The 15,009-nt window shown below is 42.1% G+C and overlaps 1 protein-coding gene across 4 annotated transcripts in view; it reads right to left on the bottom strand.

Annotated features, from left to right (window-relative positions):
• Positions 1-15,009, bottom strand: part of POC1B (POC1 centriolar protein B) — a 99,002-nt gene that overhangs the window by 60,060 nt on the left and 23,933 nt on the right. For all 4 annotated transcript variants that reach the window (XM_026499925.4, XM_026499927.4, XM_026499928.4 and 1 more), the window contains one exon: positions 11,151-11,330. In XM_026499925.4, the coding sequence (XP_026355710.1) occupies positions 11,151-11,330 (180 nt within the window). The remainder of the gene's footprint in view (positions 1-11,150; positions 11,331-15,009) is intronic.

Below are 15,009 nucleotides of genomic sequence, written 5' to 3'. Positions count from 1 at the left end.
TTTTACTCATCCTGCAAGCCTCCGCTCAGCGTCACTTCCTCAGGAAGTCTTCCAGACAACCCCCCCACCCGCCCCCCGCCCAGGTTAGTCCCTCGGTCTGTGTTCTTAGAGTAGCTCATATTCACACTTAGGTCACACTTGTAACCAAGCAGTCTGTCGGCTTCCCCAATAAATATAAGCTCCAAGAAGACAGAAACCACATCTGTCTCATTCATTGTTGCACCCCAGACACAGTATATGGCACTGAGTAGGTCTTCAGTAAATATTTAAGGCATTTAAAAGAAATTTTTTTAAGAGAATTGGGTCCAACTTAATATCATAGCCAATGAAAGCTGATGTTTAAAATCTTTGCAATTTGTTGTGCAGATCAATATACCTAATGACGCTTAACTGCATACTTGAAAACGGTTAAAATGGTAAGCTCTATAATATATATATCTTACCATTATAAAGAAAAATCTCTTCCATTGAGACGGTCAAAGATCACGTGTAACACTACCAACAACTGAAAATTAAAGGTAGATTTTTCCCCTAAAAATTAATGCTGGTAAAGCAATAATGTTGGAAAAGTTGTCTCAATAGGCTGTACTTATTTTTGATGGAGGATACCATAAGAAAGCATACGTTATCCTAGAGTACACATTATGTTAGGAATACAGGGCCACAATAATTTTACCTACTAGAAAAATTCTTTGCCACTGGAAAGACAAAATATTTCTCACCTATGTATATTTCAAATGATAAATGTTTTCTTCATTACTCATTAAAGAAAAATTGCATGTTAAAAACATGGGAAATAGAGTAAGTAAAAAAAAGTCCATAGTCCCATCACTCAAAGTCACACTTTACATTGTATGTATGATAGCTACTTTATCTTTTGTACTATAATGAGTTCTGAATTTTGCTCTCCCTCTCTCCCATAAACATTTTCATGTCATTACTTGTATATGGTTTCCCCTTTTAATGGCTACACAATAGTCTAAATTTATTTAACTAGTTTTATTTGGAAAAATTGTTTCTTTCCAATTTCTCATCATTATAAATTATACTGAAAGCAGTATCTTTGAATACAAAGCTTTTTTTTGCATACAAAAGAGTATTCACTCAGAACATATCTCCGATTGTGAAGTCACTGCAACAAAGACACCTGATATATTTTGCAAATTGATTTCTGAAAAGACTACACTAGTTTATATTTTAGAAGCATGAATATATTTCCCAATATACAGCTTATCTTAAAAATATTTCTGTGAATTAAAATGTATGACCATAAACAACAGTTACTCCAAAGAACATAGCTAGCTATTCATCACTTCTTACATGAATAGGCACCATCTCTATGCCACATAGAGTAAGTCTAGGCTCCAAGAACAAACTTATGGTAAGTACCAAGCATAGACAGACACGGAATTTTAATGAAGTCTATGCCATACATTTAAAATTCAAATACTAAAGGGAAAAACAATTGCTCTGCTGACCCTCTATATTCATTTAAATATACCGCCTATGTATTAGGAGGAAGAGCAGTATCATTTGGACAACTTTTAATGTTTAATTGTTTAATTCATCTACAAACTTTGTAAATGTACAGTATGCAATAAAGATCCCACTTCATATTCTTCCAAACAGAAGTCCAATTTCTTAACTATATATTAAACAGTCCATCCACTTCCCCACTGATTGGAAACACCATCTATCATAAAACATATATGCATCTCCTTCTAGACTTTCTATGACTTATTTTCCTAATAGTATACCATTATCACCATATTTTAATTTCTATAATTTTATACTGTGTTCTAATAGCAGTTGGACAAGTTTCTTCTCATTTTTTCCTTGTCATTTTTTTCTTGGCTATTCTTGCACATATAACTCATCCATATGAATTTTGAAATTGGCTTGGTAGGCTCCACTAAATTCCTTTGGCAGAACTTCTAGACAGAGGGAGTAATGGTTATCAGACTTAACTCTCCTACTATAAACAATCATACAACTGGACAAAATATATGAAGCAACTATTTTTAGGCACTGGAGAGGAGACAGCAAGGGTTGTGAATTTTGAGAGAGAGATAAAAGGAGATGAGCGCCAGATCGATCCCAGATTTGTACCTGGGAGCATTTTCCAAACCATGGCACAAGGACGTAGAGCCCAAGGAGACAGCAGCAGTTAACTGGGCAGAAAAAACAGAAGTCAGAATTCAGAACTGGACTAAAGGCCTGGAATTTTAAAGGCAGGGTGTGAGAGAGGAGCTATGAAGAGCAGAAACCCCCCAAAACATCTGCCTCCAAGCCCCCTTGAGTCTGGTCAAATACAAAGCTGCTTATGCTTTGGACAACCAGGCTTGACAGAGAGCAACCACTGAGACTAAGAGCTGAACAAAGATGCCAGAGGTAACATAGTAGTGAGAGATGTTCAAGTTCTAAGCAGACTTTGCTAAATGCATCAGGCATTTGGTTGAGGCCCTAGAAAGGACCAGGACTACAGCCCAAATGTAACCGCTACTCTAGATCCACCCTAAAACAGCCTAAATCCAAGCCTCAAGAGAAGCTAGCTGAGCCAGCAGAAAGTTAACTGCCTACCAAAACAAAACTCTACACTTTCTAGAGATGACAGAGTAACCCACACCCTCGAACACTTAGCAATGTTTGGGCACACAATTAAAAAAGAAAAAAAAATACAAGACATACAAAGAAGCAGAGAATCTTGACCCACATAGGACATCAATGTTAGAATTCACAGATAAGAACTTTAAAACAATTATTATAAATATGTTCAGGATTTAAAGGAAATGATGGGCATAATGAGCAAACAAATGAGGAATCTCATCAGAGAAATGGATAAGCTTACAGTAGATCAGACACTGTAGGAACAAAAACACCAGGGAAGCTGAAGAAAGGCCAATAGAAACTATGCAAACTGAAGTGCAAAGAGAAAAAAAGTTTAAGAAAATGAGCAAAGCCTCAATAAACAATGGGATGATATCAAGATTCAACATACATGAATTGAAATCCCAGAAAGAGATGAGAAAGAAATGAGGGCAGAAAAATATATGAAGAACAAACAAAATTTTTCCAAATGTGATAAAAACATCAATCCATATATCCACACTGGTCCATAAACCATAAGAAAAAAATACAAAACCATAGCTAGGTTCATCATGGTCAAACTGCTAAGAAAAAAAACCTAAGAGCAGGAAGAAAAAGAGATACATTACATATAGGGGAATAACAATAAAAATGACTACTGCCTTTACATAAGAAAATTGCAAAGCAGAAGACAGTGAGAAGACATCCCCTAAGTGCTAAAAGAAAAATTATCCACTAAATTAAAATTCTACAGAGCAAAAATATCCTTTAAAAAGGATAAGCAGAAAGAGAGAATTCATCACCAGGAGAAATTCATCACTACAAGAAATAGTACCTGAAGTTTTTTTAGGTTGGGGGGAAGTGATACCAGATGGAAACTTGGATCTACCTACATAAAGGAATAGACAGTGCTGGAAAAGGTAAATAAGAGAGCAAACATAAAGACTTTTTTATCTCTTATTTTCTTGAAAAGAAAATGGCTGCTTAATGTAGTATGGGCTCATTGCCATATACAGAAGTAAGATTGTCAAGATTTGGATAAATGGAGAAAGATTTTTTAAGTTCTGACAGAACTTTTATAACTTTTTTTTAAAAGATTTTATTTATTATTTGAAAGAGAGGGAAAGGGTGAGAGAGAGAGAGAGAAAGAGATCATGAGCAGAGGGTAGGGGTAGAGGGAGAAGCAGACTCCCCACTGATCGGGAGCCTGATTCGGGACTTGATCCCAGGACCTGAGCCGAAGGCAGACACTTAACTGATGAGCCACCCAGGCACCCCAGGATTTTTATAACTTTCAATATTATATATAAAATGACATAAATTAATTCAAAAGTAGACAGTGATATATTAAGGATATAGACTGTAACCTCTAGAGGTTGCTACTAAACAAAAACCAAGACAAAGAGCAAAGCTAAAAAGGCCAAACAGGAGATAAAATGGGATACTAAGAAATAATCAATCCAAAAGGAGGAAAAAGAAATGAACAGGGGTGCCTGGGTGGCTCAGTCAGTTAAGCATCTGCCTTGGGCTCAGGTCATGATCCCAGGGTCCTGGGATCGAGTCCTGCATTGGGCTCCCTGCTTAGCGGGGAGTCTGCTTCTCCCTCTCCCCACCCCCTGCTTGTGCTCTCTCTGTCTCTCTCTCTTTCTCAAATAAATAAAAATCTAAAAAGAAGGGGAAAAAAAGAAATAAACAAATGGGACAAATAGAAAACACAGAGTAAGAGGGTAGACTTAAACCTAATCATAGGAAGAGTTACATAAATATAAATGGATTACGTTCTCCAATTAAAAGGCAGAGATTTTCAGATACAAGTACTTGGAAATAAAGTTACGTTCTGATAGTTAAATACATAAAGTACATTCAATGAATGATAGCAGTTACCTATAGTAGCAACCCCAAACACTGTGTGCAAATGTGTGAAATGACTGTGAGCACAACCGAATGGTGACTCCAGTATAATCCACAGGAGGAGAAACTGGAACATGAGGGTAGTTGATAGCTGACATTAAGTGACAGTTTATGTTCATTCACTTGTTTAATTTTCACAAAGACTCTATGAGGAACATACCCCTTGATACCCATTTTATAGCGGAACAGACCAAGGCCCAGAAAGATTGAATCATGTTTGCAGGATCACGTGCTGGTGAGCCCACACTCTTAACGACCCTGTACTGCCTCTCTGCTGAATCTAAACAACTGTGCTGTGCACCTGGGATGTACTATGTCACTGGAGAGGAGGTGTCCAGCCACAGCAGGAGGCAAGAGGAGTCAGTCTGTCTCCTGCCTGGCCCGGGGAGGGAGACCTGACCAGCTGATCGTGCAGTTTCCTGGGCAGGTGTGTGCACGTGGCAGAGGTGGCCCCATCACACAATCTGAACCTGAGAAGACTATTCATCAACATACTTTTTTCAACAAACTTTCTTGCTTTAGTTCCAGGACCCATCAAGTCCTTATTCTGACTTTGTTAGCAGAGGAGGAAGGCCCTGACTGAAGCAGGCAAATATTCTAGTCCCTCTGCAAGTTAGCACTGTCACTGTAAATAAGTAAATTGGCATCTGGCTTGTGTTTCAGACTCTCCTAAGTTTATTAAGCATGACTCAGTGCCTCAGAGCATTGTCACCTCTGAATAAAAAGTGAAAACAGGACTTCTGGTCCTTCAGATCTTTGGAAGGAAGTCCTGGACTGGGATGACCCTGGCAAGGCTAAGTTCTCACAGGAAGTTGCACAAACACTGGAGAGGCTGGGCTTGAGGGGTCAGTTGAGCCCTCTCAATGCTCCTGTTGTCTAACTACAATAGCATGAGCAAGAAAAAAGATGATAATAAATGCATGAGAAAGACTCTCAAAGCATGCTGTAGAGCATATACATGGAAAGTTGCCCCAAAGATGAGATCCTTATTCATTAAATTTAACCAAATTAGTTATCAAAGAACATTCCTCCAGAGAGGCCTCTGCAGTTTCACATGAATCACTCATGCCAAACAGTTAGAAAACAACTGAAGAAGGAAGGAAGGAAGGAAGGAAGGAAGGAAGGAAAGAAAGAAAGAAAGAAAGAAAGAAAGAAAGAAAGAAAGAAAGAAAAGAAAAGAAAAGAAAAGAAAAGAAAAGAAAAGAAAAGAAATCAATCCACCTCGGAACCACAAGGTACCAGCGAGATAAAGGCATTCCATTAAGACCACATGAGCTCAGTACAAAATTATCTCAACAGGGATGGACCAAAATGGAAAAAAAAAAAAAAAGTGAAGCCCCATAAACATTCTCCATCACAATGTGCATGTACAGTCCTCTTATATTTGATATAAAAAATCCACAGAAATGACTCTTTCTTGAAGAGGCCCATGAAAACTCCCACCTAAGCTACCCGCACACCTCTCACTGATTCATTCAACCCCCATTTCTGCACACCTCCTCCGAGCCTTCCCCACCCCATACTAACACTGCAGTGCTTCTCCCACTGTCCATGACTCCATCGCCAACACTAGCCCCTGGTACCCGCCTCACTGGCTCCCTCCCTTCAATCAAAGTCACCCCAGCAGAGATATGTAAAAGAGCACCTTCCAACCCCAGCACTCTCTATCTTGTTACCCTACAGTATTTTTTCTGCAGAGCACATATCACTAACATATTTTCTTATTGTCTACCTCCCTTTGGTAGAAGGAACTCTACAAGACTGGGAATTTTGTTTTGCTTTCTATGGTTATCTACAGAATTTAGAACAGTGCCTGTCAAGAGAATACAGTATGAACAAAATACTTGTAATTCAAAGTCTGACAGGGAAGAGAGGCCTAAGCAAACAGATCTCATAAACAGGACAATGCAGGGGCATAAAGGACTTCTGATAAGCTGGGAGTCCAACGTTTCCTGGAGGGAGAGATCCAGAGCAGGACCGTGAGAGAGGGGGGATTCAGGGGGCATTCCAGACAGGGCAGGCAGCATGTGGAAAAGGCACAGAACACAAAAGAACACTGCACACAGGAACTCTGTATCGCTGCAAGAAGGGGATGGAGATAGGGACAAAAGACAAGGTTGTAACAGGAAGGCAGAGCAGACATGCCAGGGCAAGGAGTCACTGAGTGGTTTTAACCTGAGGAGCAGTACAAGCAGATTTGCATTTCCTAAGGGTTTCCGTGGAGACAGTGGAGCAGTGGTGGTGGGGGCTGGGGAAGGAAGGCAAATCTGCAGAGAGGAACATTTGGGTGTCTTGAGCGCACGTCACTGGATGCAACAATATCTCCCACTTTTCCAAAACACTGCTCAACTATCACATCTTATAGAAAGTGCCTTTAAAAAAAAAGTGAGAATTTTTAAGGCCCATTTCTCATACACATTTACATGCACATACAGAAACACATGCTAATAAAACCAGGTTTGACTGTGTCCAGAAACCACACCATGTAATTAGATAGCAATTCTTTCTTTCTCCAGCTCACAGCTCTCCTGCCCCCTGAGTCGGTATCACTGTGAGGTCAGCTCTTTGCCCACGGTGTCCCTCAGCAGCCACAGGTTTAAATAAGCCTAAGGCGCGGCTGGCTGGCTCCATCAGCAGAGTATGTGACTCTTGATCTCAGGATCATGAGTTCAAGCCCCAAAGGGGGTGTAGAGATTACCAAAATAAATAAATCAACTTTTAAAATAGGATTTGAAAAAGAAAAAGAAAATAAGCTTAATGTAGAAATCCCAAGGGAAAGGCCTGCCATTTTAACAAGACTCACTAAGTCCTGTAGGCAGGAGATGCCCTGCTCCAGATGGCAAGCCTGAGCTCAGTGCCCTCTGCAGGGACTGGAGATCGGGCTGGACCAGCATACACATAACATAAAGAGAGACTGTGGGGGAGGGCGGGTTCCTCAGGGAAAATTGGGCACCATCTCCAGAAAACAGAACAGATGCTAGACAGACAGAAAAGCAGGGTTCCACCATCCCTCCTCCTCTCTAACTGATGAGGGAGAACATTTTTAGGGGGGTCTTCCCCAATTCCTAAATTTCTCCCTAACTGATGCTGCCTAGCCGGAGGAATGGCAGGCTTCTGGCATCACTCAGTTCTGAACACAGTATTTCTCATTCTCACAACAGTCCATTTGAGAAGCCTCATTACCCTCACCTCCCACTGAGGCTGAGAGCCATAGACTAACTTGCCCAAGGGTAATTATGTGGCTCAGGGAGGCATATGAGTCTTGGCCTAGCTCAAGCCAACTTTCTAAAGCAGTCATGCTGTGGGATGTAAGATCAATTAGTAGAGAGCTTGGGAACGATCATGCTTCTTCCCCATTCCAAACCCTCTGGTGTCTCTGTGTCACCTGAAGGATGAAATCCAAAGTCTTTTTCATGACATCCATGACACTGAGCCTTCCCCACATTCCCCCTCCACCTCACATCCCACTTCACTTCCCCTGCCTGGCAACAGCTGAATAATTAATGTTCCCAGAGCACAAAACGTTTTCCCAGGCCATAGCGCCTACTCCTGCTGATTCCCTCTGTGAATGGCTTGCCACCCCTCCCCATCTGACAAAACGCGGCTGCCTCTTCTCCTGCCTGTCCCTCAGGGCTGGGCCCAAAATGTCCTCCCCAGCTTTTCCTCACAAAGGTCTAGTTCAGCGCCCCACTGCATACTCCCTTAGTGCCTTGTGCGTCATCCCAATGGACACATTAGTTTGTAATTATTTTGTATCCATTTTTTCCCCACTGAACGATAAAATATAAAAGCTCCTCGAGGCTCAGACTGTGGTTTTCATCTCTACCTACCTAACACGCAGCATGGGTGTGTGGTATGTAGCAGGGCTATGCTCATTAAAGGAATATTCTGAAGATCAAAATTTTACATTATTGGCGACCTTTTCAACATTTCGTAAATTCTTCTTGTATTAGCAACACCTTTTCTTTTGCATGTATATTATACATAGATGATTCAGTACAAGGGCAAGGAATAAAATACCTCCTAGAATTTACTATAGGAAAAATTTTGCCTTATCTGAACAACTTGACAGGATTCCTTTTCGTTGTTAGAACATGAAAATACATCAGCCATCGTCATCCCATTGATACCTTGGCTGCAGGAAATTCAGGCTAAACCTGTCAGATTTGCACTACCCAAAGTTACATGGTTCTAGATAGAATTGTCTCTCCGTTCCCTCCAGTTGTGTTACAGTTATTATAAACCACCTTGAATTATTTTAGGAAGGAAATAGCGACGGACAGGACACACTAGATAAATAACGGCTATCATTCAATGTTTGTGCTTCTGATGAGCTCCCTGATGAAGGTAACAGAAACCAGTGTCTTTGCCAACATATGCAGAGTCAATTCTAGTAGGAGCTGAATTATGACCCCCAATCCCCGGCCTAGTCTCCTGTGTCTCTGTCTGTTCTCCGGGTCTGATCCACTGGACGATAGATCTCTGTTCACAACATCATTTCATAAATAAATACAAATGATTTGACCAGCCTCTTGGGACCACGACACGTCACCTCCTTAGGTGGGAAAAAATTATCAACTAAAGTTTTACAATATCTTTAAAAATGAAACAAGACTGTGATATCTAATGATGATGATGAGGACGACGGCTAAGATTTATCTAGCGATTACTCTGTGGGAGGCACGGTTCTAAATGTTCCACATGTATTTACTCACTTAAATACCATGACAACCTGTGCAGCAGATTATTATCCTAATTTAACAGGTAAGAAAACTAAGGCACTGAGAAGTTAGATAACTTTCCCAAAGGTCACACAGCTGGTAAGTGGTGGGGCTGGAATTTTAACCTCTATATTTAGGTCCCAGGTCCATGTTCTTGACTACACAGCTCTATGGCGTATATAGAAATAAGACTGAGATGGCCAGAGCCAAAAGTAGCTGAGATCTTTAGAAGGGGAAAAAAAAAAGCTATTGACTAAAAATATGACCTTCTGTCTTTTTTATTTTCATTAGCCTCATTACCCTAGATTATAATCAAAACCTGAACAATAATTCCCATTGAGAGCATGATAAAAGGAGCGTGGGATGTAAGGCGAGACAGACAGAGCTGGGCTCCCCCACCCACTCCCCCTCCACCACATCCTGGCTGGGGATGCCCAGCACGTTGTTTCATCCAGTGTGCACAAAGTTGGCTGGCTGCGGGCTTCACAGATTATCCCCTAGTTACCATGTCTACACTAGTCCCCTTCCTTTGAGAACTGTCCTCTCTCCACCACCAGAATGCATGGTTGGTATGTACTCTCACCCCTCAGCTGGCTGGGGTAACTGGTCTCGGTCAGGTGCCTGGCTAACCTGAGACAACCACAGTGTCTCAGTGCCTGGAGAAGGGATGGGCACAGGATCCAAGCTGAGAGCTGCCCCTGGCACTTGTCTAACTGGAGTTAGGAGAACCTTTTCCTGTGTAGTCACAGAGCTGTGAGGACTTCTGCCAAGAGCTGGCAGTGACCTCAGCAGCAGGGTGTTTGACAGAATAGAGTCGGCGTGTAGGGAGGCCTAGAGAGACACTGGGGGCATTGGAGTCCCTGGTTCTAGTGTCCCCTTCTTCACTCCAAGGATACCAAACATCAGCCAATTAATCACCTTGAGAGGACAAAAAGAATTTCTTTGGGTTTCTATCACTTTCAACTAGATGAGTTCTAACTTTAACTCTGAAACTCAGTTCCCTTATCTGCAACACTGGGAAAATAAAACAATTAGCCCTATCCTCCCAGGGCAGCTGGGGAAATATTTTAAGTACTTTAGCAGTATGTCGTAAGAACAGAAAGGGACACCTACAATAGCACTTGTCCTAATAGACTACTGCCAAAGACTGTGGAATCATTCTTAGTTCCTCTCCTTGTCTTTCTCATCCAGTGTGACAGCAAGTAGTGTTGGTTGTATCTTCAAACTACGTCTGGAATCCAATCACTTGAAATCTCTACTGCCACCACCGTGGTCCAAGCCAGGGTATGAACTACTACACATAACCTCCCAATAACACCCCCTGCTTCTGCCCTGACTTTGACCGCCTATTCTCCACACAGTAGTGAGAGCAATCCCATTAAAACGTTGGTCAGAGAGGTGAACACGCTCCAGCGGCATCTCATCTCACTCGGTGCATGTCAGCTGTTCCTGACCTGGCTGAAGCCTCCCTCGGGGCCTCTCCTATTCCTTCCCCACACTCTGCTCCACACCAGCCTTCTTGCTGGTCCTCGAACAGCCCCCAGGCTCCCACCCCAGGGCTTCTGTACTAGTTTCCTCTATCCAGGACATTCTTTTCCCAAATATATTCAAGCCTTGCCCCCTTCCCCTCTGTTAGGTCTCAGTTCAAAGGCCACCCTCTGAACACCCTGTTTAAAACTGCAGCCCCCCCAATCCATTTTCCTGTTTATTATCTGTCTCCCCTTTCTAGAATGTAGGCTTCATGACAGCGAGGGGTTTTGACTGTTTTGTTTCCTATTCTTTCCAGCATACAGCAGACACACAATAAATATTTGCTTAATGAACGAATGAATGAATTTGTCCTCAATCCTCTTTTCTGGGGGTTGGGGGGGGTAAACATGGATGACAGCAGGAAAAAAATGTGGAAATCTTATGACAAAGCTTCACACTTACTTGGCACAGCGTACCCAGTGTGTATGTCGGTACAAGGAATACAAGAAACGCTGGCGGTACATGTTCCATACTTTGATGGATTTGTCTTCAGAGGCTGTAGCTAGAAACTGGCCATCGGCTGAAAAGTCTACACTTCGAACTGGAGCTGTATGAGCTTTAAATTCAGAGGATTTCCCTCTCCTGGAAATAAACAATTTAATATTTATAACACTTGATTTCATTATAATCAATAACTATTGATTATATACAGACTTTGAAACATATAAAACAGTTAAACTCCTATAAAAAGTTAACAAAAGTATGAAAAGTTTCTTCATCAACACTCTTTAAAGCTGGTTTTACTAATTAAAGTCACAACTGATCCTTAACAGGAAAGACATGGGTGGTCCCACTCAGAAATGCACTTGCTGGTTTTGTTTTAATTGGAAGCTACAGAATAATATTTTTAACAAATCTCGACCATCAATTTTAACTTCCTGTTGTTCCTCTAGAAAAAGCAATAAATAGTTTAAAGAACCGGGAATCTAGAAATCTAAGATAGATTAAATGAATAGCTCCAAGGAAGTGTTTTCAAACTGGGGTCACGTGGAACTCACGTGGACCAGCAGTCTGGGTCGGGAGGGAAGAGATGCCCCTTACGCCATTTTTCCCCTCTACAGAACATGGCTCTAGGTGATCTGACTTTCCTGTTTCCACTTGTGTTCGCACCCACCAGCAATGACAACTGAGACCCCCAGGGTGTATCTCAGGCCTTGCTCAGGCCAGGCCCAATCTTACACTCACAAGCAAAACAAAGGACAAATGGTAATAACACAATCCAGTTCTCAACTTTGAAACTTCAGATGCTTCTTTTTTCTTCTTGACTAGGGTGAGAAAAAGAGAATAGGAAAAGAAAAGATGGAGAAAATAATGTGTGGCGTTTAAGGAGAAGCACCAAGGAGGGAAAAAATGTTAAAATAGTTAGGGGCAGGCTAGCAGATAGCACTGGAGTTCAAAGGTGGCATTTGGGAAATACTACTTTGTGTCGGCATTCCAAAGTTCCCAAGACACTTTGGAAAGTGTCTTTTCATTCAGAAAGTCGTATTTACATGTAACTGAAAAACATTGGGCAACAGAATTTGCAGAGCTGAGAAGTCATACTCAACTGCTCCCCTTCTCTTCCCACATTCAGTAGGTCAACAAACGGATTTAGTGATAGTGATAAATTGCTATGACTTCCCAAATATCCTTTTAATACCTCTTCTTTCTATCCCAGCTACGCTTACACTAAGGTAGATACACCCTCCATATCCTTCACTGAGATTATCACAAAAGCTTCTTAACCCATATCCCTGCTCTAATCTTCTATCCTCCTCCAGTCACGTATATATTGTGCTTATTACCTCCCTAAAAGTGTCATTCTAAGCATGTAAATCCCTGCATAAACGTGTCACTGGCTGCCCTCCAAGGAAAGGTGCAGAGCCCAAGCTGCCCCGCGAGGCATCCTGCCGCTACACTGAACTTTGGACTCAGAACAGTTGCCGAGCTTCAAACACACCTCTGGCCTTGCACTTACTGCTTTTTCTCAGCCTGGATTATTTCCTCCACCCCAACCCCCCTTGACTCACTCAGGCAGGCTTCATTGCTCCTTATCTGCTACATCTATTTTGCTTATTACATTATACAGTACTTAAAAAAAATAGAACTGTTTCTCTTCTATTAAGCCGTGAGTTTTTTTGAGGACAGGAATGATGATTTATTCATCCCTATGAGACCAGCATCTAGCACAATTATCAGGCATATAAAAAGAACTCAATACATTTTGTTGAATTCCACTGGGAAAGGTCATTACTTAAGGTTCTTAGAGCCATCCCGGCTTATCCCTCCAGTGGTCTGTAGAAGGTAAAAGTGACTGTCATACATTTCCATCACCTGATACATGATATTATACCAGGAGAAACTAAAATTGATATTTAAAAAAAACGGGAAGGAGCATTCAGGGTCTAGTTCAGTGAAGTTTCAAGGGAAAGTTCTATGAGTGGCAGTTAGGAGTATAGTTTGGCTGAATTCAAGAATACAGCCTAGAGAAAACAAAGACAAGACTGCCACCTGCTCTGACCAGGAAGCCAGGAGACAGTCCGACTCATCGGGATCGGCCCTGGTCTTCAGTTCTACACTCCACACTCCAGCAGGCTATCCAGCTGGACTTCTTTCTAAAGGGCCCGCCTCTCGGCTATACTCTGGTGTGACCCCTGGACCCGGTCTCAACAGGAAGCATGTAAGAAACCACAATAGGAGTGCCTCGTGTTTGCTGTGCTGCTGCTTAACTGCTTTGTAGCTCCTCACCTCGCCTTGACATCTGCTCTCTGCCCACACATATTTACGCCCCCTTTCCGCCCACATTCTCTTGACTGCCCAGTATGATGAACTGAGTCCATGCTTGTTCCTACTATTCTCCCCTAGCCTGCCAGTCACCAGGTGTAGTGTCTGCGAGTATGGCCGCCTCCTCCTCTCAGCCCTGTACACACACGCTACTCCTCTCCCCTCCCCACCCTTCCCCCCGCCCCTTGAGGTGGATTCTACCCAATTCTCCTCCTTTTGCACCTGGGCTGGTTGTGACTTACTCTGACCAACAGAATGAGGCAGAAGTGACACTGTGAAGTGTCAGACCTAGCCCTTCAAAGGTCCAGCAGCCTTCATTTTTACTGTCCTAGAACCCAGCTGCCAGGCTGTAAGGAAGTCCTCATCCTGGCACAGAGAGGGCATATGGAGGACCAGATGCCCCAGCCAACAGCCAGCACCAGGCCGCAGGCGTATGAGTGAGGTGCTGGACCTGCCAGCTAGTGAAGCTAAGTGAGTAACAGCCAACATCAAATGGGCAGAAGGATCATCCAGATAACCCACACAATTATGGGAAAGGACAGTTACTGTATTAAGCTAAGTTTTGAGGATAAGGTTATACAGCAATAACTGATAGATCAGTCTCCATCCCACTGCCATGATCCACGAATGCCCTGGCCTCACGATGGTATGATTTAGAAAGAGAAACCAGACACATCTACTCAAGACTAACTGTTGCACTTAGATCAGTCCATACAATTTAATGATTGTGTGCGTTTTGCTTACATACCCTTATATAGTTTATTCACTAAGAGTTCCTTGAATTAGTAATGGGAGACGGAAGCTGTGTTGTAGTGAAGACAGTAGATCCACTAGCCCTAAATCCCCAAAGTTAAGGATTTTAGAAAACACTTTCCCTTTTGGACCCCAAACCAGTCTCCCTTCTTCACAGCTCCCCTGTACATTGCCACCCACAGTGTCATGAGAACACGGTGCTTCTCTTCAGTAGTTTTCGCTACCATCAGGGTATAATGTTCAGATATCTCAGCATGGTGTTTCCCTTGGGTGGTGGCAGAAAACAGAAGTGCCTACTGGCAGGAAAATGCCCTGTGAACTTCCACGTGGGGGTGCCTGAGACTGTCCAGTCATGTACCACGAATCAAATCCTGCCACGAATCAAATAGAGCCAAGACAAATACTCAAATTCTTATTCTCTGAGGTAGTTATGGGAGGAAATGATATACTCTAGCTAAAGAATAAAAGGGGGGAGTATGGGTGAAACCACTGATAACTGCTGATACCAATAGCTGCTGGACGTCGTGGGGCGGGGGAATCACTATGTTGTTCATTCTATTTTCATGTGTGTTTGAAAACATATAATTAAGAGTTCAAAAAAAAAGTTCAAAAGCTTTTTAAAAAATCATGGCTCAATAATTGCTTAAAATAGATAAGCTATCAGCTAGGATTTTAAAAGCCTCTTATAGAGAGGTTTGTTAGGATAGGACTTTACACAAATGCTATGATTTATACATTTGTCAGA

The sequence above is a fragment of the Ursus arctos genome, unplaced genomic scaffold, assembly GCF_023065955.2.
Source record: "Ursus arctos isolate Adak ecotype North America unplaced genomic scaffold, UrsArc2.0 scaffold_21, whole genome shotgun sequence".
NCBI lineage: Eukaryota > Metazoa > Chordata > Mammalia > Carnivora > Ursidae > Ursus > Ursus arctos.
The sequence above is the reverse complement of the archived record's forward strand: the minus strand, read 5'-3'. Positions and strand labels throughout refer to the sequence as shown.